The sequence below is a fragment of the Ranitomeya imitator genome, chromosome 1 (genome assembly GCF_032444005.1).
Source record: "Ranitomeya imitator isolate aRanImi1 chromosome 1, aRanImi1.pri, whole genome shotgun sequence".
NCBI classification, from domain to species: domain Eukaryota; kingdom Metazoa; phylum Chordata; class Amphibia; order Anura; family Dendrobatidae; genus Ranitomeya; species Ranitomeya imitator.
The window spans coordinates 9,452,309-9,479,684 of record NC_091282.1 but is presented as its reverse complement, the minus strand read 5'-3'; the positions used below and the strand labels follow the sequence as shown (position 1 = coordinate 9,479,684).

The 27,376-nt window shown below is 48.5% G+C and overlaps 1 protein-coding gene across 2 annotated transcripts; it reads right to left on the bottom strand.

Moving 5' to 3' along the window:
- LOC138657442 (zinc finger protein 665-like) lies at window positions 1-27,348 on the bottom strand. Of its 2 annotated transcripts, XM_069745235.1 has the most exons (5): window positions 27,240-27,348; window positions 17,067-17,175; window positions 7,840-7,937; window positions 7,594-7,708; window positions 1-2,030 (listed from the first exon to the last, which is right to left on the bottom strand). In XM_069745235.1, the coding sequence occupies exons 2-5, from the start codon at window positions 17,134-17,136 to the stop codon at window positions 337-339; spliced, it is 1,977 nt and encodes a 658-aa protein (XP_069601336.1). In that variant the 5' UTR covers window positions 17,137-17,175; window positions 27,240-27,348; the 3' UTR covers window positions 1-336. The 2 variants fall into 2 exon arrangements, with proteins under 2 accessions (XP_069601336.1, XP_069601337.1); XM_069745236.1 differs by lacking the exon at window positions 27,240-27,348 and having other exon boundaries at window positions 17,067-18,362.
- Window positions 27,349-27,376: the final 28 nt, after the last annotated feature.

Here is a 27,376-nt window from a genome sequence, read left to right as displayed (position 1 = left end):
AATGCATGCTGTGCGAACAGAGGCCAACAGTTTACAGAGCCATCTTGGTCCGAGGTAGGTAAACATCTCTGCATTTTTCTGTGACTTTTTTCAATTTATGGGGGGATTTTTAAGTCCTCTTTTTGTGTCGGTGAGCTTTTATTGGCCTCTGTTCGCACAGCATACATTTTGTAGCACTGGGCGGCCCGCATATATGTGCATCAGTAATAGGCCGTAAACCAGATGCTCTGCATTACCTGTGTGAACAATGCCACATACAGACTATTATCGCTTAATTCTATAATGTTTAACAATTTCAAATATCTCTGTAAAGAACTTTTTACAATTTTAACATAATTACGCCTTTTCCCCTGTGTGAAACCTTTTATGGTAAACCAGACTTGACTGATGTGTAAATGTTTTTTTACATTCCGAACATGAAAATGGCTTCTCTCCTGTGTGGATTCTCTCATGTGTAACAAGATTTGCTTTTAGTGTAAAGCATTTCCCACAAAATGAACAAAAAAATGGCTTCTCCCCTGTGTGACTTCGATGATGATCAAGAAGTCTGGCTTTAACAATAAAACATTTCCCACATTCAGAACATGAATAAGAATTATCTCCTGTGTGAATTCTCTCATGTGCAGCAAGACTTGATTTAAGTGCAAAGCATTTCCCACAAAAAGAACATGAAAATGGCTTCTCCCCTGTGTGACTTCGATGATGATCAAGAAGTTTGGTTTTAGAAATAAAACATTTCCCACATTCAGAACATGAATAAGACTTCTCTCCTGTGTGGATTCTCTCATGTGTAACAAGGTATGACTTAAATGCAAAGCCTTTCCCACAAAAAGAACATGAAAATGGCTTCTCCCCTGTGTGACTTCGAAGATGGTCACGAAGTTTGGGTTTAGAAATAAAACATTTCTCACATTCAGAACATGAATAAGACTTCTCTCCGGTATGGATTTTCTCATGTGTAACAAGACTTGATTTAATGACAAAGCTTCTTCCACAAACCAAGCAAGAAAATGGCTTCTCCCCTGTGTGACTTCGATGATGATCAAGAAGTTTGGCTTTAGAAATAAAACATTTCCCACATTCAGAACATGAAAATGGCTTCTCTCCTGTGTGAATTTTCTGATGACGAACAAGATGTGACTTATATGCAAAACATTTTCCACATTCTGAACATGAATACGGCTTCTCTCCTGTGTGAATTCTCTGATGTTTTGCAACATCAGCTTGATGTATAAAACATTTCCCACATTCTGAACATGAATATGGTTTCTCTCCTGTGTGAATCTTCTTATGATTTACTAAAGCCGAATTATCTGAAAAACTTTTCCCACATTCCGTACAAGAATATAGCTTCTCTCCTGTGTGAGCTCTCTGATGAGCTAGTAAACCAGATTTATCTGAAAAACATTTCCCACATTCTGAACATGAATAAGGCTTCTCTCCTGTGTGGATTCTCTCATGCGTAGCAAGATTTGATTTAATTGCAAAGCATTTCCCACAAAATGAACAAGAAAATGGCTTATCCCCGGTGTGACTTCGTTGATGATCAAGAAGTTTGGTTTTAGAAATAAAACATTTACCACATTCAGAACATGAATGCGGTTTCTCTCCTGTGTGAATCTTCTTATGTCTGACAAGATGTGAATTATTTCCAAAACATTTCCCACATTCCGAACATGAAAATGGCTTGTCTCTTGTGTGCCATCTTTCATGTGTTACAAAACTTGATTTATTGCTAAAGCTTTTCCCACATTCTGAACAAGAGTATGGTGGCTTCTCCCCTGTGTGAATTTTTTCACATTGAAGCTCTCTGCTTACGGTCTGATCTATACTTGTAACAATCTGAGATTGGTTAGGAGACGGTTCCTCAGGATTAGGTGGATTACATGTTAGATCTGTACAGTTGAATCCTGAATGTACGCTCGGGCTGGTGAGATTTTCTTCTTTAGAGTGCGGCTTCATATCTTCATCTTCTAATTTATAATTTACCGATAACCTGAAGCTTCTCTCAGCATTGTTATTGTCATTTTCTGTAACGAGCAAACATGAATTTTGTAAGTTTTTTCACAATCCAAAGTAGATATAATGTTACTATTAGGGTATGTTCACACATGGTATAATTGCAGTGGATTTTTTTTGCATCAAAGGAAAAATGCTGCGTACAATATGGGCATTTGAGACTTTTGATGGGTTTTCACTTTTTTTTTTTCATTAATTTGGATGGGTGAAAAAGGCTTAAAGAATTAACAAGTTGTTTATCTGAGGAAATATATTGATGCTTAAAATATGCAAGGAAATAAAAAAGCAGCATGTACGTGAGAATTCAGAAATCTCATTCATTTTATAGTACTGTAAAATACAAAATATGCTGGTTAAAATGCGCAGCAGAAACGCTGCAATAATGCCCCGTGTGAACATAGCCTTAACCCAGTCACTCCCAAGCCGCTTTTCACCTTCATAACCAGGCCATATTTTACAATTCTGACCACTATCACTTTATGTGGTAATAGTTCTGGAACACTTCAAAAGATGCCACTGATTCTGAGCCTTTTTTCATGACACATTGTACTTTAGCTTAGTGGTAAAAATTAGCTTGATATGACTTGAACTTATTTGTGAAAAGAATTGAAATTTGGCAACAAGTTTGGAAACTCTTGCAATTTTCACATTTATTTATTTTTATGCCCGTAAATCCAGTTGTGTCACACAAAAAAGTTAATATATCACATTTCTCACATGTTTACTTTACATCAGCACAATTTTTGATTTTTTTTTTCTTTTGTTAGGAAGTTAGAAGGGTTAAAAGTTGACCAGCGATTTGTCATATTTTCAACAAAATTTGCAAAGCTTTTTTTTTTTAGGGACCACATCCCATTTCAAGTCACTTTGAGGGTCTGTATGTCAGAAAATACCCAAAGATGCTCACAGTTTATTAACCCTTCAGGTCCATCACAGGAATTAATGGAATGTGGAAAGAAAAAAAAAAAACATTTACCTTTCTTCACAAAAAGTTTACTGTAGACCCAAGCTTTTTATTTTCGCAAGGGTAACAGGAAAAAAAATGGACCCCAAAATTTGTTGTGCAATTACTCCTGAACATACCAATATTCTATATGTAGGAGAAAACCTCTGTTTAGGCGCACGGCAGAACACGAAAGGGAAGGAGACACATTTGACTTTTTTGAATGTAAAATTTGCTGGAATAATTAATTAGTGGACACCATGTCACGTTTGGAGAGCCGCGGCAAACACCGCTTCTGATCGGCGGTGAAATGATCAACGTAGGTCAGACAGCTGCAGTTCCCATGCTGTCAAAAGACAGCATGAGTGCTCAGCTGTGATCTGAGGTATTAAGCTTACCTCCAGTCACTGGTGTCAGCTGATGGGACTACTGCTCCCATCAGCCGACGCCTGCTGCCGCTAATAAACAGCGAGAGCAGGAGCGGCTGATGGGTGTATTCATCAGCCAGATCCTTTGTGTAAATAATTTAAAAAAAAGGGTTCCCCTGTATTTTTGATAACCAGGCATGCAAAACTCACAGCTGGGGGGCTGCAACCCTCAGCTGTCAGCATTAGCAAGGCTGGTTATCAAGACTAGAGGGGTCCCCACAACGTATTTTTTAAATTATTTATATAATGTAAAAAACGGCATGGGGTCCCCCAATTTTTGACAACCAGTCTTGCTAAAGCAGACAGCTGTGGGCTGGTAATCTCAGGCTGGTAAGGAGCCATGGATATTGGCCCCCCCAGATCGGCTTACGTGAGTTGTGTAGAGGGCATCAGGTCAGCATACGTGAGTAGTGTAGAGGGCATCAGGTTGTTATACGTGAGTAGTGTAGAGGGCATCAGGTTGTCATACGTGAGTTGTGTAGAGGGCATCAGGTTGTCATACGTGAGTAGTGTAGAGGGCATCAGGTTTTCATACACGAGTTGTGAAGAGGGCATCAGGTTGTCATACGCAAGTTGTGTAGAGGGAATCAGGTTGTCATACGTAAGTTGTGTAGAGGGCATCAGGTTGTCATACGTGAGTTGTGCAGAGTACATCAGGTCGGCATACGTGAGTTGTGTAGAGTGTATCAGGTCGGCATACGTGAGTAGTGTAGAGGGCATCAGGTCGTTATACGTGAGTAGTGTAGAGGGCATCAGGTTGTCATACGTGAGTAGTGTAGAGGGCATCAGGTTGTCATACGTGAGTAGTGTAGAGGGCATCAGGTCGGCATACGTGAGTAGTGTAGAGGGCATCAGGTTGTCATACGTGAGTTGTGCAGAGTACATCAGGTCGGCATACGTGAGTTGTGTAGAGGGCATCAGGTTGTCATACGTGAGTTGTGTAGAGGGCATCAGGTCGTCATACGTGAGTAGTGTAGTGGGCATCAGATCGGCATACGTGAGTTGTGTAGAGGGCATCAGGTTGTCATACGCGAGTTGTGTAGAGGGCATCAGGTTGTCATACGCAAGTTGTGTAGAGGGCATCAGGTTGTCATACGTAAGTTGTGCAGAGTACATCAGGTCGGCATACGTGAGTTGTGTAGAGTGTATCAGGTCGGCATACGTGAGTAGTGTAGAGGGCATCAGGTTGTCATACGTGAGTTGTGTAGAGGGCATCAGGTTGGCATACGTGAGTAGTGTAGAGGGCATCAGGTTGTCATACGTGAGTAGTGTAGAGGGCATCAGGTCGGCATACGTGAGTAGTGTAGAGGGCATCAGGTTGTCATACGTGAGTTGTGCAGAGTACATCAGGTCGGCATACGTGAGTAGTGTAGAGGGCATCAGGTTGTCATACGTGAGTTGTGCAGAGTACATCAGGTCGGCATACGTGAGTTGTGTAGAGTACATCAGGTTGTCATACGTGAGTTGTGTAGAGGGCATCAGGTCGGCATACGTGAGTAGTGTAGAGTGCATCAGGTCGTTATACGTGAGTAGTGTAGAGGGCATCAGGTTGGCATACGTGAGTAGTGTAGAGGGCATCAGGTTGGCATACGTGAGTTGTGTAGAGGGCATCAGGTTGTCATACGCGAGTTGTGTAGAGGGCATCAGGTCGTTATACGTGAGTAGTGTAGAGGGCATCAGGTTGCCATACGTGAGTTGTGTAAGTCACAAATGAAGATGGTAGTACAGTTTGAAACATTCTTTTATACACAGGCGAGGTTTGGTGGGGCATGTGTTGCACTCATAAGTGTAAAACACTTTGCGCTTTTTTTTTTTTTGAGACCTTCCTCTCTCTTCAGTATGAAGGACCTCACAGGGGACATGTTGGCGTCGTACAATATGAGCATCTTCAATTCCGGAAGTACTGAGGCCCGCTGCTTCCTTATGTCCAAACATTAGGGCCTTAATCACTACCTGCTGGAACTGAAGATACAACGTACCGACTTGTCCTACACATAGTGATAGCACAAAAGCGTTATACATCTCCATCTGTACGATGTGCGCGGCGAGCTTGTTGTACCACACTTTGGCTTTTCTTATGGCACTGCATGGCTGGAGAATCAGGGATATCAACTCCCCCCATATCTTGTTGTACCCTAGAACACAGCCTGGTTTGGTGACCTGTGTAGTGGTACCTCGTACAGTGCTGAGGGTGGTGCCATCACCTTGTAATGGTGGTCAAGAAAAGGACATCCCTCTTGTACTTGACCACCAGCATGTTGTCACTCCATTGTGCTCTGCTCTCACCCTTTCTGAGCAGCTGCCCAAATAGTGCCCTAGGGAGGCCTTTCTGATATTTGCAGACAGTACCACACAGACAGGGTCTTGAAGAGTGCGAAGCTGATATAAAAGTTATCTTCATAGAGTTGATAAACTTGATCCAGCAGTGGGTGCACACTCAGGACAGGAGGCATTCAGGGGGTTGAATCTGGGTGTCCTTCTCTTCATAAACCCTAAACTTGTGGGTGTACCCTGAGGTACTCACACAGTTTGTACAGCTTAATTATGTACCTGGCCATCTTTCTGGACAGATATTGCCATGCGTTGTACTGTAAACGCATGGAAAGCTGCTGTGGATCCACAGCAAAATCCGCAAAGTGTGCACATAGCCTAATACTCGCCTACTTGTGCCTGAGGGTGAGGGCTTTTACTGACCCCCTGCAGTTGGCGTACCAGCAGAGATTGGGGTGGATGATGCTGTAGTGTCTCTGCTACATACAGTACATTCATTCTTGGACAATGATGGATCTGTAGTGCGCGCCATGTTTTTTGACTCCTCAAGAGCTTTCAATACCTTACAGCCGCCCTTACTAGGTAATAAGCTGACTGATATGGCGGTAGATGAGGGGATGGTGAACTGGATAAGCGACTACCTGACGGAAAGGCCGCAGTTTGTAAGGATGGGGGGGTGGTATCTGGCAGTGCTGGACCCCCTCAGGGTCTGCCCCCCTTCATCTTCACATTGTATACAGATGACTTTCAGTATAAATCAGATTTTTGTCATGTCACCTCCAAAAATTCTCAGCTGACTCAGTAATTGTAGGGGGCATTGTAGGGGGCCGGGGGGAAGAGGAATATAGAAGGGCGGTTTCTGACTTTGTGGATTGGTGCCGGACTGTCTAGAACTAAATGTAAAGAAAACCAAGGAGTTGGTGGTGAGTTATAGAAAGAAAAAGGAGGATTACTTACCGATCACTAATGCTGGCCAGGAGGTTGAGATCGTTGAGAGCTACAAATATTTGGGGGTTCACCTTGATAGTAAACTCGATTGGAAGTGTCATACGGAGGAGGTTTACAAGAAGGGAATGAGCAGACTGTACTTTCTGAGGAAGCTCAGGTCATTCAATGTGTGCAGTAAAATGCTGGAAATGTTCTACCAGTCCGCTGTGGCGCCATCTTTTTTGCTATCACATGCTGGGGCAGTAGTGTGCGAGTATCTGCTGACGCTAATAAGCTCAACAAACTTCTGAAGAAGGCAGCGTGGCTGTTGGCCTCCATCTGGACTCTTCTGAGGAGGTATTGGAGCATAGTGTGGGGCTATAATGATCAATAATACACACCCGCTATACGAGCAGAAGAGCACATTCAGGAGCTGCCTAATCTTACTAAGGTGCAAGAAGGAGAAATTCAGGAAATCGTTTGTACCTATGGGGATGTAGAATACTTTCCAAAGGATGGTAGACAATAATGACTGATTGCTGGTGCACTAATGTCAATTAACAGTGACTTATATACCTGAACCACCCACATTTATTTGTTATGTAATGTTGGTATACCTGTGCAAGATTTGTGTCCAAATATTTTATGTACTGCTGTTTGTATTGCTGCTGTAATATATATATATTACACACCCATGAAGGATGGACGTGTAACTGGTGCAGGAGAGTCCACAGAGCACCTTGTAAAGGATGTCTCTGCACCCAGCTCCCTTATATCCTGCCCTGTACATGACTCCGTGTACAGCTCCTGACTCATGTGTCACTTATATAGTATATGTATATATTTATGTTACACACCTATGAAGGATGGACGTGTAACTGGTGCAGGAGAGTTCACAGAACACCTTGTAGACAAAGTCTCTGTGCTCCCTTATATCCTGCCCTGTACATGGCTCCGTGTACAGCTCCTGCCTCATGTGTCACACAACGTATATATATTACATACCTGTGGAAACATCTTCCGGAATCTCCTCCTTCCCGTCACTCACACACGGCTGATCCCCCCTCATCATCACTTCTTCTTCTTCATCCTTCACTTTAATAATAATCAGATCTTCCCCCTGAAACATCAGATGGAACAATAAGTACAATATGAGATAAGTGGGAAATAAGAAACCACCAAAATCAATGACTAAAACTACAGGATCAGAAAAGCCCCAAACCCTCCATATACAGTGTCAGTGTCGTCTACCTGATGATCCTCCGGGATGTTGTGATTCTCCTCCGGACAGTCCTGGGGATACAGAGGACGGGGACATCTCTCTGGTGGATTTCTCCTCCTGGATCCATCTGTGGAGACACAACCACATATTGACTGATTACACAGCCCCTGTATATCTATACACCAGAAACTTCTCTATCAGAACCAGTTTTTCTGTTGCGGTCTTCTCCACAAAAATCAGAGTCCCAGGGCGTCTAGTGTAGACCTGACGTGGACAATCGCCTATGAGACAAGATGGACGGGCAGGAAGCATATAATATTTTTACAAATGTCCTGTTGGACAAAGGATTCATTCAACTTCCACCGATCATAAACACTAAGTTGTATCAGTGTGATGAACCCGCACCTCGCCTGATGTCATTATTGCGTCAGAAGGATCACATAATGCTGTTTCCCCACAATCACCAATGTGTTCCATACCCCCTGGGAACACGCAAGGTCAGCTTGGTACAGTTTTACACAAAGACCACTGTCCACATGGGCCCAGGAAGGCACGGGTAGTGAGAGGATGTGGTCCATGCAGTCACTGATGTGGCATCACACTCGCTCACAACCCTGACAGGCTTTGAGGCCCCTTTCACTAGCATCAGTGAAACAGGACTACCACCATCTCCTCGCTAGATATAAGCCCGGTCCGTTAATGGGATTATATTGGGCCAGAAACCAGCCCCGGTAGCTTGGAAGGTTAAGCCGAGAATACGGACATGTGATACGTGGATCGAGATAAAAGACCATTGGCCATGCCCTGGGGATCTTGGAAATATACACGATGTACAGCTAGGAGGTATAGTATTTCCATAACTCCTTACGAAATCATAGCTGGCTGAACAAAGGACTGAGGAGAGCATGGCTTGGATCCACAGGAGATCTTCCTGTAGAAGGTTGCATACTAGCTAGCTGGTGGGGGTATGCAGCTCACTTGTTTGAAGCTGGCCAGGTGTCATTTTACAACCGCAAATGCTTAAGGGGGTTTTATAATCCCATGCCACATAGGATACAGATCATTGACATGGAATTATATCTCCAATATTCTTCACAAGATGGGTCATAACCAAGGATGAGCAAATACCTTCAGATAACTCCTTATCCGAATAGCTATAGTGCTTACCGAATAGCTGCATTGGGAACCTGGATACCTGGAGCGCTCCCGATAATCCGCTGTTCGGCACTGCAGATGCATGTGTCGCAGCTGTGTGACAGTCACAACACATGCATGGAGAGCCTTTTTGTTGCATGTGTTGTGACTGTTACACAGCCGCGACACATGCAGCTGCAGCGCCGAACAGCGGATTAACGGGAGTGCTCCAGGTATCCAAGTTCCCGATGCAGCTATTCGGTAAGCACTATAGCTATTCGGATAAGGAGTTGTCTGAAGTTATTCGCTTATCCCTAGTCTTAACGCCTTAATAGATGATCTTAGGAGGCAGTTTTGACGCCAACGGATCCAGCCAGGCTCCTGCTACACATTGAGAATAAACACATCTTTGCTATCTTATTCCTACTAGTCATTCTATATATCTCCCCTACCTAGGGTGTTCGAACAGATCAATATCCTGGAAGGAGTTCAACCCGTTCCAGAAATCTCGAAAATGTACCCGGTGTGTGGCAAGGACATATGGTAAAATTCATATTCTCCTTACGAAATATAAAATGTCTGAATAAAGCAGCTAGACCACATAGTTTGGATCCACATGGGGTCTTATTGTACTAGCCAGTTCCTTCTTTGAAGCCAAGAAGTTGGATCCATCTGCCTGATGAGCCAGGTGTCCTGTTACAGCTGCTTGTTTTCAGGAGGAATGTAATCTTTCAATAAATCCCTCCATCCTTCAAAATTAGCATTTGTGAAAAATAAAGGGTCCCTATTTCTCTTACTAATTCTAGAGAATGAGCAGCCAACGAGCTATTGGCCATTGTGGTAGAGCAGAATCTGAAACATTGTGGTATTACTGTATGTACACACAACATCTTCAGGAGAGTGAACCTAAAGAGTTTTATCTAAAGGACGACACTTTAGGAAACGCCAGAGATTTTTTTTTAAAAACTCCATTGAACAAATGAAAAAAAAAAACACTTTGAAGCAAAGATGCTGGAAAAATAGTGAAAAAGTCGCACATGTGTTTTTAGTCTTCCCATTCAGTTCTATTATATAACACAGTATAGTGCATCCAGCTGGCAGTTCAATCTCTGGAAGTCTAAGGAGCACTCTGGACAAAAAGGGACAATTCATTTTCAACAAAAACTAATAAAAGTTATGTTTTATGAGAGATGGAGGTGTTCGGTACCCTCTGCCCAAAAGTCATTATTCTTCATATTTAAGGCCTTTCCTGGCCCCGAGCAGTGGAGATTTCGATGCTGCCTTGTCCTGCCGAACAATACTGGTTTTCTGGAGAGACACAGACTTTTTCCCTTCTCCACTGCAGGAAGAAAGTGTCTTCAAATCACTGGCAGGAGGTTTGGAAGGTAATTGCGATCCACCTTCAACCTGAAAAGGTCCACCAAAGTCCCCTGTAATAATTCTATTATTATGCCTCGCTGGCATCTCAAGGGAACTGGAGGTCTGTGCCCATTACTGATCCATTCATCTGCTCTGTCCAGTGGCGTCTCATCTAATCAGTCCATAAAACCTGGGAATTATCTGTATCAGATATTTCTTGGCCCAGACTTGATGTTTTCACTTGTGTTTTGCTCAGTGGTGGTCGGGCTCAGCCTCTTCAGCTCAGCCATGTCTCTGGTCACATTGTACTTCTGTATTTTGCTCAGTGGTGGTCAGCCTCAGGCTTCTTTCACACTTCCGTTTTACAATCTGCACAGGATCCGTCAAAATGTTATAAAGGCTATGTGCACCTGTTGTGTATGCGTCTTCAAAGCAGTTTTCCACTTCGAAAACGCATACACAACACAACTCAGGTTAAAAATAATAATAAAAAAAAAAATTTAAATAAAAAAATAAAAATCGTAATATTCTTACCTTCTGGTGTCCCACGCAGTGTTACCGATGCTCGCGATGCTCCCGGCAGCTAGCGTTCCCAGCTAGTAATGCCTTGCGTGCAATGACCTCTGATGACGTAGCATTCTCGCGGTCTTGATGACATCACGTGGGCCGGGTTGTGGGATGTAGTCAGCCCTTCAGAATTTTATGAAATTTCCAACTTCACTCCTGATGAAAGCAGAGGTTCAAGATCGCTGCCATATTTTCACCAGGATTTTACCTTTCCCCAGAGATCAAACATGACATTGCTATTGTCAGTTATCTGGCCACAATGAATTTGGAGCTTATAGGCGGTGGTTACAGTTAGGAAAAAATATGCACATTCTCGCCCTATTAGCCTTCAATTCGAAAACGTATGCCCTATCTTTATCGGATTAATACAAACTTTGATATTTAACATTTTTGTTCCACAGACATTCAGTCTATTGCAGTTGCAATATTTCTCTTACATGGACAAAGCTGTCAACTGTAAAATTATGGCATTTCCTCTGAAAGGACAATGTATTTCCTGGGGACAAAAGGCTTCTTCCACTTCTGTGTCTATGTGTAAACACATGTCCCTGCTTTTGTCCCAAAAGGAGATCTTACATGTTAACAAAGCTAGTTCCCTATTCAACTTCCTACTTGTATTAGTCTATTGCAGATCGGGGCAAAGTGCGGCCCACATCCGGCCCTCTCTGGCTGTCTCAGTCCGGTCCGACCGAAACAGCCATGGGGCTGAAAACCAGAGGTCCACTGACCGCACAGTTCCCGGCCACCCGCTGTCTCCATCTGCGCTGACTGCATTGGTGAAGGTGGGGCCTCTGGCCACTTCCTCCACCAGTCAGCATGTGAAACAGCTGACGAGATGAACTGTGTACTCAGGAAAATAAGCGCACCCGAGACATGGAGACAGGAACAGAAGCAAAGCGCCGAGATACAGGACCGAGGCGAGTATGTGGTGTTCTTTCTTTTTCATATGTATGGGATGTTTGGGTGGGCATGGGAATTTTATGGGGGTCTCATGCAGAACATGGGGATGCTATGGGGGTGTCATGCAGCACATGGAAAGGCTATGGGGGTCTCGTGCAGAACACGAGGAGGCTATGGGGGTGTTGTGCAGAACACGGGGAGGCGATGGGGGTGACATGCTGCACATGGGAAGGCTATGGGGGTGACATGCAGCACATGGGGAGGCTATGGGGGTGTCGTGCAGAACATGGGGAGGATATGGGGGTGTCGTGCAGAACATGGGGAGGCAATGGGGTGATATGTTGCCCATGACGAGGCTGTGGGGGTGATATGTAATATATGGGGAGGCTATGGGGGCCTCATGCAGTACATAGGGAGGCTGTGTGAGGTCTCATGCTGTATATAGTGAGGCTGTGGGGGCCTCATGCAGTGTACAGTACATAGGGAGGCTGTGTGGGGCTCATGCAGTATATGGGGAGGATGTGCAGGGCTTATGCTGTCTATAGGGAGGCTGTCTATATAGGGAGGCTGTGTGGGGCTCATGCACTGTATATAGGGAGGCTGTGTGAGGCCTCATGCAGTGTACATGGCGAGGCTGTGTGGGGCTCATGCTGTATATGGGGGGCTGTGTGGGGCTCATGCAGTATATATAGGGAGGGGCTGTACTCGGGTTCAAATGATATATAGCGGGATGTCAGCATACCTAATTCCGATCAATATTAAGTGATACAATTAATATAACTATCAATAATATAATATTTATAATATATCAATATTAAGTAGAATTAATTAGATGTGAAAAAAAGTAATTTAAGAAAATCTGTCAGCAGGCTTTTGCTATGTAATCTGAGGACAGCAGCATTATGTAGGGGTTCAAAAGGGATTTCAGAGATGCCAGTCTTAATAAGCTCCATGGTTTTGTTTACTTTCCAGGATCTGATCATTGCAGGACACAGCAGCACCTGCAATCTAGTCTGACTCTGCCCCTCCTGTGATAATCTGCAATAAGCTTCATGTGATTCACTACCTTTTTCTCTCTCACAAGCTCGCCTTCCTCGGCCTCACAGAAACATGGCTGACACCCTCTGACACCGCCTGCCCTGCTGCGCTGTGTTACGGCGGCCTCCACTTCACCCACACCCCTCGCCCCGGCAGCAGACATGGTGGAGGAGTGGGTCTTCTCCTTTCTTCTAACTGCACCTTTAACCCAAAGCCACCTCTACCCTCCCTTATCCTCCCCTCTTTTGAAGTCCACTCTGTCCGCATATACTCTCCCCTACAACCTCCAAGTGGCCGTCATATACCGACCTCCGGGCCCGGCCACTGCCTTTATTGACCAATTCTCCACCTGGCTTCTTCACTTTCTCTCTGTTGACATTCCCACCATCATCATGGGTGACTTCAACATTTCCACTGATATCCTTCAGTCAACAGCCTCCAAACTTCTGTCACTTACTTCATCTTTTGGACTTACTCAGTGGTCCTCTGCAGCCACCCACACAGACGGACATACCCTAGACCTGGTCTTCACCCATCTCTGCTCTCTATCTAACTTCATCACCTCACCTCTCCCTCTATCCGACCACCATCTGCTCACCTTCTCATCCCTGTCCTCCTCATCGGTCACCCATGTCCAGCAACATGCGCACCCCCGCAAAAAACCTTGCACACCTAGACACCCACACACTCTCTGACTCTATCCTACCACTGACATTAATATCCTTACTTCACGACACAGACAGTGCCACTGCTTTCTACAATTCCACTCTCCCATCAGCTATTGACGCGGCCGCCCCTCTCTTTCATGACAGAGTGCGACGTATCAATAGACAACCCTGGCACAATGACACCACTAAAAAGCTCTGGCAAGTGTCCAGGGTTGCAGAGAGGCATTTGAAAAAAAAAAAACAAATTCGCAAGACGACTTCACTGCATTCAAACCGGCAACACTCGCTTTAAAATCTGCTCTCACCTCTGCTAAACAGGCCTACTTCACAACCCTCGTATCCTCCCTATCCTACAACTGGAAACAGTTATTCAAAACCTTTAACTCCCTCCTCCGCCCTCCTCTGCCCCCTCCAACCTCCCTCATCTCTGCTGAGGATTTTGCCACACTTTAAAAATAAGATCGATCAAACAAGTTAAGTCTTCAATGTTCAACCGCAACAACCCCTTTGTATACCAGACGAATGCCCAAACCCTATAACCTCCCTCTCCAACATCACTGAAGGGGGACTTAATTGTTTCCTCTCCAAATCGCACCTCACCACCTGTGCGCTTGACCCCATCCCATCTCCTCCCCAACCTCGCCACCGCTCTTATCCCATCCCTAACCCACCTCTTCAACCTATCACTAACTTCTGGGACCTTCCCTTCTGCTTTCATGCCACAATCACGCCTATCCTTAAAAAGCCAACCCTCGATCCAACAGCTATGTCCAGCTATCGCCCAATACCGCTGCTCCCATTCGCTTCCAAACTCCTGGAGCAGCACGTCCACGCTGAACTCTCCTCCCACCTCTCATCTAACTTGCTCTTTGACAATCTACAATCTGGTTTCCGTCCCCATAACTCAACTGAGACAGCCCTGACCAAAATTACTAACGACCTACTTACAGCCAAAGATAAAGGTACCGTCACACTAAGCGACGCTGCAGCGATACCGACAACGATGTCGATCGCTGCAGCGTCGCTGTTTGATCGCTGGAGAGCTGTCACACAGACAGCTCTCCAGCGACCAACGATCCCGAAGTCCCCGGGTAACCAGGGTAAACATCGGGTTACTAAGCGCAGGGCCGCGCTTAGTAACCCGATGTTTACCCTGGTTACAATTGTAAATGTAAAAAAAAAAACACTACATACTTACATTCCCGATGTCTGGTCAGGTCCCTCGCCTTCAGCTTCCAGCACTGACTGAGCTCACCAGTCAGTGCGGGAAGCTGACGGCGAGGGACATGACCAGACACCGGGAATGTAAGTATGTAGTGTTTTTTTTTAACATTTACAACGGTAACCAGGGTAAACATTGGGTTACTAAGCGCGGCCCTGCGCTTAGTAACCCGATATTTACCCTGGTTACCAGTGAAGACATCGCTGAATCGGCATCACACACGCCGATTCAGCGATGTCAGCGGGAGATCCAGCGACAAAACAAAGTGCTGGACTTTCCCCAGCGACCAACGATCTCCCAGCAGGGGCCTGATCATTGGTCGCTGTCACACATAACGATTTCGTTAACGATATCGTTGCTACGTCACAAAAAGCAACGATATAGTTATGTGTGACGGTACCTTTACGGACAATACTCTGTACTCCTCCTTCTAGACCTGTCCTCTCGACAGTTGACCACTGCCTCCTACTACAGATCCTCTCCTCCTTTGGCATCAAAGACCTCGCCCTGTCCTGGATCTCCTCATATCTTTCCAACCGCACATTCAGCGTCTCCCACACTACCTCCTCATCCCACCCTTTGTTGGGAGTCCCCCAAGGCTCTGTTCTAGGACCCCTACTCTTCTGAATCTATACACTCAACCTGGGACAACTCAAAGTCTCATGGATTCCAGTACCACCGTTATGCTGATGACACTCAGATCTACCTCTCTGGCCCAGACAACAACTCTCTACTGTCCAGAATCCCGGAGTGTCTATCAGCCATATCCTCCTTCTCCTCTCGCTTCCTCAAACTCAATGTGGACAAATCTGAACTCATCATCTTTCCTCCATCTCATAGATCTTCCTTACCTCACCCATCTATTGCAATTAACGACATAACGCTTTCCCCTGTACCGGAAGTCCGCTGCCTCAGAGTAACTCTTGACTCTGCCCTGTCCTTCAAACCGCACATCCAAGCTCTTTCCACCTCCTGTCGACTCCAGCTCAAAAATATCTACAGAATCCATCCTTTCCTCAACCGTCAATCTAGTAAAATGCTTGTGCATGCCCTCATCATCTCCCTCCATGACTACTGCAACATCCTTTTCTGTGGCCTCCCTGCTATCACCCTTGCACCTCTCCAGTCCATCCTTAACTCTGCTGCCCGACTAATTCATCTCTCTCCTCGCTACTCCTCCGCTTCCCCCTCTGAAAATCTCTTCACTGGCTCCCATTCCCTCTGCGTATCCAGTTGAAATGACTAATACTGACCTACAAAGCCATCCATAACCTGTCTCCTCCATATATCTCTGAACTAATCTCCCGATATCTGTCCTCACGTGATCTCCGGTCCTCCCAAGACCTCCTCCTCTCCTCCACACTTATTCGCTCCTCACCCAACCGCCTTCAAGACTTCTCCAGAATATCCCCCATCCTCTGGAATTCTTTGCCCCAACACGTCCGACTATCAACCACATTCGCATCCTTCAGACGGAACCTGAAAACCCATCTCTTCAGGAAAGCCTACAGCCTGCACTGACCCCGCTGCCTCCTCACCATTACCAAAGCTACCGCCTCACCAACACCGGAGCTACCGCCTCACCAACACCGGAGCTACCGCCTCACCAACACTGAAGCTACCACCTCACCAACACGGGAGCTACCGCCTCACCAACACCGGAGCTCCTACAACCCTCAACCTACTGTCTCCTTCCCTATAATCCTGTAGAATGTAAGCCTGCAAGGGCAGGGTCCTCGCCCCTCTGTATCAGTCTGTCATTGTTAGTTTACTGTAAGTGATATCTGTAACTTGTATGTAACCCATTCTCATGTACAGCACCATGGAATCAATGGTGCTATATAAATAGATAATAATAATAATCAGCTCAATGTCTATAGACATTGTATATAGAGAACCGCAGTGTGGGCGGGGGCGACATTCTCAGCTTTTCTTCTTAGTAAATCTATAAACTCTGTGTGAAAACAGCTGCATCCAGTAATGTAAGCGTTAGATAGTTGGATTCAGGATTTCTCTGCCAAAATCCTGCTCCTCTCAGATGAGGGAACAATAACCTGCTGACAGATTCCCTTTAAAGCAGGGATGTCAAACTGCATTCCTCAAGGGCTGCAAACAGGTCATGTTTTCAGGATTTCCTTGCATTGCACAGGTGATAATTTAATCACCTGCAGAGAATGATTCCAGCACCTTGTGTAAAGCTAAGGAAATCTTGAAAACACGCACGGTCTGAGCTGAGGCCCTCGACGAATGCAGTTTGACACCCCTGGTTTAAAGGATCTTCTCTATTATTACAGAAACGTATCTACACATTGTACATGACATCAACATGGCAGCCAGCGCCCACAGTAATAACCACATATGTCCTCACCTGGTGTAAGAGGCCGGAGCTCCTCCATCATCTCCTCCTTGTGTCCTCCTAGATACTCCCACTCCTCCATGGAGAGATAGACAGCGACGTCCTGACACCTTATAGGAACCTGACAACAGCCACACCGTCATCACCCAGAATCCTCCAGTGCTGTACAATGTCCCAGCAGTCACCTCTCCGCTCATCACCCAGAATCCTCCAGTGCTGTATAATGTCCCAGCAGTCACCTCTCCGCTCATCACCCAGAATCCTCCAGTGCTGTATAATGTCCCAGCAGTCACCTCTCCGCTCATCACCCAGAATCCTCCAGTCCTGTATAATGTCCCAGCAGTCACCTCTCCGCTCATCACCCAGAATCCTCCAGTGCTGTATAATGTCCCAGCAGTCACCTCTCCGCTCATCACCCAGAATCCTCCAGTGCTGTATAATGTCCCAGCAGTCACCTCTCCACTCATCACCCAGAATCCTCCAGTCCTGTATAATGTCCCAGCAGTCACCTCTCCGCTCATCTCCCAGAATCCTCCAGTGCTGTATAATGTCCCAGCAGTCACCTCTCCGCCCATCACCCAGAATCCTCCAGTGCTGTATAATGTCCCAGCAGTCACCTCTCCGCTCATCACCCAGAATCCTCCAGTGCTGTATAATGTCCCAGCAGTCACCTCTCCGCTCATCACCCAGAATCCTCCAGTGCTGTATAATGTCCCAGCAGTCACCTCTCCGCTCATCACCCAGAATCCTCCAGTCCTGTATAATGTCCCAGCAGTCACCTCTCCGCTCATCACCCAGAATCCTCCAGTGCTGTATAATGTCCCAGCAGTCACCTCTCCGCTCATCACCCAGAATCCTCCAGTCCTGTATAATGTCCCAGCAGTCACCTCTCCGCTCATCACCCAGAATCCTCCAGTGCCGTATAATGTCCCAGCAGTCACCTCTCCGCTCATCACCCAGAATCCTCCAGTCCTGTATAATCTCCCAGCAGTCACCTCTCCGCTCATCACCCAGAATCCTCCAGTGCTGTATAATCTCCCAGCAGTCACCTCTCCGCTCATCACCCAGAATCCTCCAGTGCTGTATAATGTCCCAGCAGTCACCTCTCCGCTCATCACCCAGAATCCTCCTGTCCTGTATAATCTCCCAGCAGTCACCTCTCCGCTCATCACCCAGAATCCTCCAGTGCTGTATAATCTCCCAGCAGTCACCTCTCCGCTCATCACCCAGAATCCTCCAGTGCTGTATAATGTCCCAGCAGTCACCTCTCCGCTCATCACCCAGAATCCTCCTGTCCTGTATAATCTCCCAGCAGTCACCTCTCCGCTCATCACCCAGAATCCTCCAGTCCTGTATAATGTCCCAGCAGTCACCTCTCCGCTCATCACCCAGAATCCTCCTGTCCTGTATAATCTCCCAGCAGTCACCTCTCCGCTCATCACCCAGAATCCTCCAGTGCTGTATAATGTCCCAGCAGTCACCTCTCCGCTCATCACCCAGAATCCTCCAGTCCTGTATAATGTCCCAGCAGTCACCTCTCCGCTCATCACCCAGAATCCTCCTGTCCTGTATAATGTCCCAGCAGTCACCTCTCCGCTCATCACCCAGAATCCTCCTGTCCTGTATAATGTCCCAGCAGTCACCTCTCATCACCCAGAATCCTCCAGTGCTGTATAATGTCCCAGCAGTCACCTCTCCTCTCATCACCCAGAATCCTCCAGTCCTGTATAATGTCCCAGCAGTCACCTCTCCTCTCATCACCCAGAATCCTCCAGTCCTGTATAATGTCCCAGCAGTCACCTCTCATCACCCAGAATCCTCCAGTGCTGTATAATGTCCCAGCAGTCACCTCTCCGCTCATCACCCAGAATCCTCCAGTCCTGTATAATGTCCCAGCAGTCACCTCTCCTCTCATCACCCAGAATCCTCCAGTGCTGTATAATGTCCCAGCAGTCACCTCTCCGCTCATCACCCAGAATCCTCCAGTGCTGTATAATGTCCCAGCATTCACCTCTCCGCTCATCACCCAGAATCCTCCAGTCCTGTATAATGTCCCAGCAGTCACCTCTCCGCTCATCACCCAGAATCCTCCAGTGCTGTATAATGTCCCAGCAGTCACCTCTCCACTCATCACCCAGAATCCTCCAGTCCTGTATAATGTCCCAGCAGTCACCTCTCCGCTCATCACCCAGAATCCTCCAGTCCTGTATAATGTCCCAGCAGTCACCTCTCCGCTCATCACCCAGAATCCTCCAGTCCTGTATAATGTCCCAGAAGTCACCTTTCCGCTCATCACCCAGAATCCTCCAGTGCTGTATAATGTCCCAGCAGTCACCTCTCCGCTCATCACCCAGAATCCTCCAGTCCTGTATAATGTCCCAGCAGTCACCTCTCCGCTCATCACCCAGAATCCTCCAGTCCTGTATAATGTCCCAGCAGTCACCTCTCCGCTCATCACCCAGAATCCTCCAGTGCTGTATAATGTCCCAGCAGTCACCTCTCCGCTCATCACCCAGAATCCTCCAGTGCTGTATAATGTCCCAGCAGTCCCCTCTCCGCTCATCACCCAGAATCCTCCAGTGCTGTATAATGTCCCAGCAGTCACCTCTCCGCTCATCACCCAGAATCCTCCAGTGCTGTATAATGTCCCAGCAGTCACCTCTCCGCTCATCACCCAGAATCCTCCAGTCCTGTATAATGTCCCAGCAGTCACCTCTCCGCTCATCACCCAGAATCCTCCAGTGCTGTATAATGTCCCAGCAGTCACCTCTCCGCTCATCACCCAGAATCCTCCAGTGCTGTATAATGTCCCAGCAGTCACCTCTCCGCTCATCACCCAGAATCCTCCCGTGCTGTATAATGTCCCAGCAGTCACCTCTCCGCTCATCACCCAGAATCCTCCAGTCCTGTATAATGTCCCAGCAGTCACCTCTCCGCTCATCCCCCAGAATCCTCCAGTGCTGTATAATGTCCCAGCAGTCACCTCTCCGCTCATCACCCAGAATCCTCCAGTGCTGTATAATGTCCCAGCCAGTCACCTCTCCGCTCATCACCCAGAATCCTCCAGTGCTGTATAATGTCCCAGCAGTCACCTCTCCGCTCATCACCCAGAATCCTCCCGTGCTGTATAATGTCCCAGCAGTCACCTCTCCGCTCATCACCCAGAATCCTCCAGTCCTGTATAATGTCCCAGCAGTCACCTCTCCGCTCATCCCCCAGAATCCTCCAGTGCTGTATAATGTCCCAGCAGTCACCTCTCCGCTCATCACCCAGAATCCTCCAGTCCTGTATAATGTCCCAGCAGTCACCTCTCCGCCCATCACCCAGAATCCTCCAGTGCTGTATAATGTCCCAGCAGTCACCTCTCCGCTCATCACCCAGAATCCTCCAGTCCTGTGTAATGTCCCAGCAGTCACCTCTCCGCTCATCACCCAGAATCCTCCAGTGCTGTATAATGTCCCAGCAGTCACCTCTCCGCTCATCACCCAGAATCCTCCAGTGCTGTATAATGTCCCAGCAGTCACCTCTCCGCTCATCACCCAGAATCCTCCAGTCCTGTATAATGTCCCAGCAGTCCCCTCTCCGCTCATCACCCAGAATCCTCCAGTGCTGTATAATGTCCCAGCAGTCACCTCTCGGCTCATCAACCAGAATCCTCCAGTGCTGTATAATCTCCCAGCAGTCACCTCTCCGCTCATCACCCAGAATCCTCCAGTCCTGTATAATGTCCCAGCAGTCACCTCTCCGCTCATCACCCAGAATCCTCCAGTGCTGTATAATGTCCCAGCAGTCACCTCTCCGCTCATCACCCAGAATCCTCCAGTGCTGTATAATGTCCCAGCAGTCACCTCTCCGCTCATCACCCAGAATCCTCCAGTGCTGTATAATGTCCCAGCAGTCTCCTCTCCGCTCATCACCCAGAATCCTCCAGTCCTGTATAATGTCCCAGCAGTCACCGCTCATCACCCAGAATCCTCCAGTGCTGTATAATGTCCCAGCAGTCACCTCTCCGCTCATCACCCAGAATCCTCCAGTCCTGTATAATGTCCCAGCAGTCACCTCTCCGCTCATCACCCAGAATCCTCCAGTGCTGTATAATGTCCCAGCAGTCACCTCTCCGCTCATCACCCAGAATCCTCCAGTGCTGTATAATGTCCCAGCAGTCACCTCTCCGCTCATCACCCAGAATCCTCCAGTCCTGTATAATGTCCCAGCAGTCTCCTCTCCGCTCATCACCCAGAATCCTCCAGTGCTGTATAATGTCCCAGCAGTCACCTCTCCGCTCATCACCCAGAATCCTCCAGTGCTGTATAATGTCCCAGCAGTCACCTCTCCGCTCATCACCCAGAATCCTCCAGTGCTGTATAATGTCCCAGCAGTCACCTCTCCGCTCATCACCCAGAATCCTCCAGTGCTGTATAATGTCCCAGCAGTCACCTCTCCGCTCATCACCCAGAATCCTCCAGTGCTGTATAATGTCCCAGCAGTCACCTCTCCGCTCATCACCCAGAATCCTCCAGTCCTGTATAATGTCCCAGCAGTCACCTCTCCGCCCATCACCCAGAATCCTCCAGTGCTGTATAATGTCCCAGCAGTCACCTCTCCGCTCATCACCCAGAATCCTCCAGTCCTGTGTAATGTCCCAGCAGTCACCTCTCCGCTCATCACCCAGAATCCTCCAGTGCTGTATAATGTCCCAGCAGTCACCTCTCCGCTCATCACCCAGAATCCTCCAGTGCTGTATAATGTCCCAGCAGTCACCTCTCCGCTCATCACCCAGAATCCTCCAGTGCTGTATAATGTCCCAGCAGTCACCTCTCCGCTCATCACCCAGAATCCTCCAGTGCTGTATAATGTCCCAGCAGTCTCCTCTCCGCTCATCACCCAGAATCCTCCAGTCCTGTATAATGTCCCAGCAGTCACCGCTCATCACCCAGAATCCTCCAGTGCTGTATAATGTCCCAGCAGTCTCCTCTCCGCTCATCACCCAGAATCCTCCAGTGCTGTATAATGTCCCAGCAGTCACCTCTCCGCTCATCACCCAGAATCCTCCAGTGCTGTATAATGTCCCAGCAGTCACCTCTCCGCTCATCACCCAGAATCCTCCAGTGCTGTATAATGTCCCAGCAGTCACCTCTCCGCTCATCACCCAGAATCCTCCAGTCCTGTATAATGTCCCAGCAGTCACCTCTCCGCCCATCACCCAGAATCCTCCAGTGCTGTATAATGTCCCAGCAGTCACCTCTCCGCTCATCACCCAGAATCCTCCAGTCCTGTGTAATGTCCCAGCAGTCACCTCTCCGCTCATCACCCAGAATCCTCCAGTGCTGTATAATGTCCCAGCAGTCACCTCTCCGCTCATCACCCAGAATCCTCCAGTGCTGTATAATGTCCCAGCAGTCACCTCTCCGCTCATCACCCAGAATCCTCCAGTGCTGTATAATGTCCCAGCAGTCACCTCTCCGCTCATCACCCAGAATCCTCCAGTGCTGTATAATGTCCCAGCAGTCTCCTCTCCGCTCATCACCCAGAATCCTCCAGTCCTGTATAATGTCCCAGCAGTCACCTCTCCGCTCATCACCCAGAATCCTCCAGTGCTGTATAATGTCCCAGCAGTCACCTCTCCGCTCATCACCCAGAATCCTCCAGTGCTGTATAATGTCCCAGCAGTCACCTCTCCGCTCATCACCCAGAATCCTCCAGTCCTGTATAATGTCCCAGCAGTCACCTCTCCGCTCATCACCCAGAATCCTCCAGTGCTGTATAATGTCCCAGCAGTCACCTCTCATCACCCAGAATCCTCCAGTCCTGTATAATGTCCCAGCAGTCACCGCTCATCACCCAGAATCCTCCAGTGCTGTATAATGTCCCAGCAGTCTCCTCTCCGCTCATCACCCAGAATCCTCCAGTGCTGTATAATGTCCCAGCAGTCACCTCTCCGCTCATCACCCAGAATCCTCCAGTGCTGTATAATGTCCCAGCAGTCACCTCTCCGCTCATCACCCAGAATCCTCCAGTCCAGTATAATGTCCCAGCAGTCACCTCTCCGCTCATCACCCAGAATCCTCCAGTGCTGTATAATGTCCCAGCAGTCACCTCTCCGCTCATCACCCAGAATCCTCCAGTCCTGTGTAATGTCCCAGCAGTCACCTCTCCGCTCATCACCCAGAATCCTCCAGTCCTGTGTAATGTCCCAGCAGTCACCTCTCCGCTCATCACCCAGAATCCTCCAGTCCTGTGTAATGTCCCAGCAGTCACCTCTCCGCTCATCACCCAGAATCCTCCAGTGCTGTATAATGTCCCAGCAGTCACCTCTCCGCTCATCACCCAGAATCCTCCAGTGCTGTATAATGTCCCAGCAGTCACCTCTCCGCTCATCACCCAGAATCCTCCAGTGCTGTATAATGTCCCAGCAGTCACCTCTCCGCTCATCACCCAGAATCCTCCAGTGCTGTATAATGTCCCAGCAGTCACCTCTCCGCTCATCACCCAGAATCCTCCAGTGCTGTATAATGTCCCAGCAGTCACCTCTCCGCTCATCACTCAGAATCCTCCAGTCCTGTATAATGTCCCAGCAGTCACCTCTCCGCTCATCACTCAGAATCCTCCAGTCCTGTATAATGTCCCAGCAGTCACCTCTCTGCTCATCACCCAGAATCCTCCAGTCCTGTATAATGTCCCAGCAGTCCCCTCTCCGCTCATCACCCAGAATCCTCCAGTGCTGTATAATCTCCCAGCAGTCACCTCTCCGCTCATCACCCAGAATCCTCCAGTCCTGTATAATGTCCCAGCAGTCACCACTCCGCCCATCACCCAGAATCCTCCAGTCCTGTATAATGTCCCAGCAGTCACCTCTCCGCTCATCACCCAGAATCCTCCAGTGCTGTATAATCTCCCAGCAGTCACCTCTCCGCTCATCACCCAGAATCCTCCAGTCCTGTATAATGTCCCAGCAGTCACCTCTCCGCTCATCACCCAGAATCCTCCAGTGCTGTATAATGTCCCAGCAGTCACCTCTCCGCTCATCACCCAGAATCCTCCAGTGCTGTATAATGTCCCAGCAGTCACCTCTCCGCTCATCACCCAGAATCCTCCAGTGCTGTATAATGTCCCAGCAGTCTCCTCTCCGCTCATCACCCAGAATCCTCCAGTCCTGTATAATGTCCCAGCAGTCACCGCTCATCACCCAGAATCCTCCAGTGCTGTATAATGTCCCAGCAGTCTCCTCTCCGCTCATCCCCCAGAATCCTCCAGTGCTGTATAATCTCCCAGCAGTCACCTCTCCGCTCATCACCCAGAATCCTCCAGTCCTGTATAATCTCCCAGCAGTCACCTCTCCGCTCATCACCCAGAATCCTCCAGTGCTGTATAATGTCCCAGCAGTCACCTCTCCGCTCATCACCCAGAATCCTCCAGTGCTGTATAATGTCCCAGCAGTCTCCTCTCCGCTCATCACCCAGAATCCTCCAGTCCTGTATAATGTCCCAGCAGTCACCGCTCATCACCCAGAATCCTCCAGTGCTGTATAATGTCCCAGCAGTCTCCTCTCCGCTCATCACCCAGAATCCTCCAGTGCTGTATAATGTCCCAGCAGTCACCTCTCCGCTCATCACCCAGAATCCTCCAGTGCTGTATAATGTCCCAGCAGTCACCTCTCCGCTCATCACCCAGAATCCTCCAGTGCTGTATAATGTCCCAGCAGTCACCTCTCCGCTCATCACCCAGAATCCTCCAGTCCTGTATAATGTCCCAGCAGTCACCTCTCCGCCCATCACCCAGAATCCTCCAGTGCTGTATAATGTCCCAGCAGTCACCTCTCCGCTCATCACCCAGAATCCTCCAGTCCTGTGTAATGTCCCAGCAGTCACCTCTCCGCTCATCACCCAGAATCCTCCAGTGCTGTATAATGTCCCAGCAGTCACCTCTCCGCTCATCACCCAGAATCCTCCAGTGCTGTATAATGTCCCAGCAGTCACCTCTCCGCTCATCACCCAGAATCCTCCAGTGCTGTATAATGTCCCAGCAGTCACCTCTCCGCTCATCACCCAGAATCCTCCAGTGCTGTATAATGTCCCAGCAGTCTCCTCTCCGCTCATCACCCAGAATCCTCCAGTCCTGTATAATGTCCCAGCAGTCACCTCTCCGCTCATCACCCAGAATCCTCCAGTGCTGTATAATGTCCCAGCAGTCACCTCTCCGCTCATCACCCAGAATCCTCCAGTGCTGTATAATGTCCCAGCAGTCACCTCTCCGCTCATCACCCAGAATCCTCCAGTCCTGTATAATGTCCCAGCAGTCACCTCTCCGCTCATCACCCAGAATCCTCCAGTGCTGTATAATGTCCCAGCAGTCACCTCTCATCACCCAGAATCCTCCAGTCCTGTATAATGTCCCAGCAGTCACCGCTCATCACCCAGAATCCTCCAGTGCTGTATAATGTCCCAGCAGTCTCCTCTCCGCTCATCACCCAGAATCCTCCAGTGCTGTATAATGTCCCAGCAGTCACCTCTCCGCTCATCACCCAGAATCCTCCAGTGCTGTATAATGTCCCAGCAGTCACCTCTCCGCTCATCACCCAGAATCCTCCAGTCCAGTATAATGTCCCAGCAGTCACCTCTCCGCTCATCACCCAGAATCCTCCAGTGCTGTATAATGTCCCAGCAGTCACCTCTCCGCTCATCACCCAGAATCCTCCAGTCCTGTGTAATGTCCCAGCAGTCACCTCTCCGCTCATCACCCAGAATCCTCCAGTCCTGTGTAATGTCCCAGCAGTCACCTCTCCGCTCATCACCCAGAATCCTCCAGTCCTGTGTAATGTCCCAGCAGTCACCTCTCCGCTCATCACCCAGAATCCTCCAGTGCTGTATAATGTCCCAGCAGTCACCTCTCCGCTCATCACCCAGAATCCTCCAGTGCTGTATAATGTCCCAGCAGTCACCTCTCCGCTCATCACCCAGAATCCTCCAGTGCTGTATAATGTCCCAGCAGTCACCTCTCCGCTCATCACCCAGAATCCTCCAGTGCTGTATAATGTCCCAGCAGTCACCTCTCCGCTCATCACCCAGAATCCTCCAGTGCTGTATAATGTCCCAGCAGTCACCTCTCCGCTCATCACTCAGAATCCTCCAGTCCTGTATAATGTCCCAGCAGTCACCTCTCCGCTCATCACTCAGAATCCTCCAGTCCTGTATAATGTCCCAGCAGTCACCTCTCTGCTCATCACCCAGAATCCTCCAGTCCTGTATAATGTCCCAGCAGTCCCCTCTCCGCTCATCACCCAGAATCCTCCAGTGCTGTATAATCTCCCAGCAGTCACCTCTCCGCTCATCACCCAGAATCCTCCAGTCCTGTATAATGTCCCAGCAGTCACCACTCCGCCCATCACCCAGAATCCTCCAGTCCTGTATAATGTCCCAGCAGTCACCTCTCCGCTCATCACCCAGAATCCTCCAGTGCTGTATAATCTCCCAGCAGTCACCTCTCCGCTCATCACCCAGAATCCTCCAGTCCTGTATAATGTCCCAGCAGTCACCACTCCGCCCATCACCCAGAATCCTCCAGTCCTGTATAATGTCCCAGCAGTCACCTCTCCGCTCATCACCCAGAATCCTCCAGTGCTGTATAATCTCCCAGCAGTCACCTCTCCGCTCATCACCCAGAATCCTCCAGTCCTGTATAATGTCCCAGCAGTCACCTCTCCGCTCATCACCCAGAATCCTCCAGTGCTGTATAATGTCCCAGCAGTCACCTCTCCGCTCATCACCCAGAATCCTCCAGTGCTGTATAATGTCCCAGCAGTCTCCTCTCCGCTCATCACCCAGAATCCTCCAGTCCTGTATAATGTCCCAGCAGTCACCGCTCATCACCCAGAATCCTCCAGTGCTGTATAATGTCCCAGCAGTCTCCTCTCCGCTCATCCCCCAGAATCCTCCAGTGCTGTATAATCTCCCAGCAGTCACCTCTCCGCTCATCACCCAGAATCCTCCAGTCCTGTATAATCTCCCAGCAGACACCTCTCCGCTGTCCTGTATAATGTCCCGTGAGATGAGGAGCAGACGCTGCACATCCCCCACACAACACTGAGGAGCCGCAGTCACAGGGAGCAGGAGCCTCCACAGGAACAGCTCTGATCTCACCCCACACTCTCCTCTCACAGATTTACCACAAACCCTCCTGTAATCTCACCGGAATGGCGGGAAATCTGCTGCTGGCTGACACCAGAGAACACGAGCTGCGCACAACCAGGACGGAGCTGCTGCACTGAGAGAGGAAGGACCTGTGGTGACGTCACCGTCAGGTGACCAGGGGGCGGGGCTCAGAAG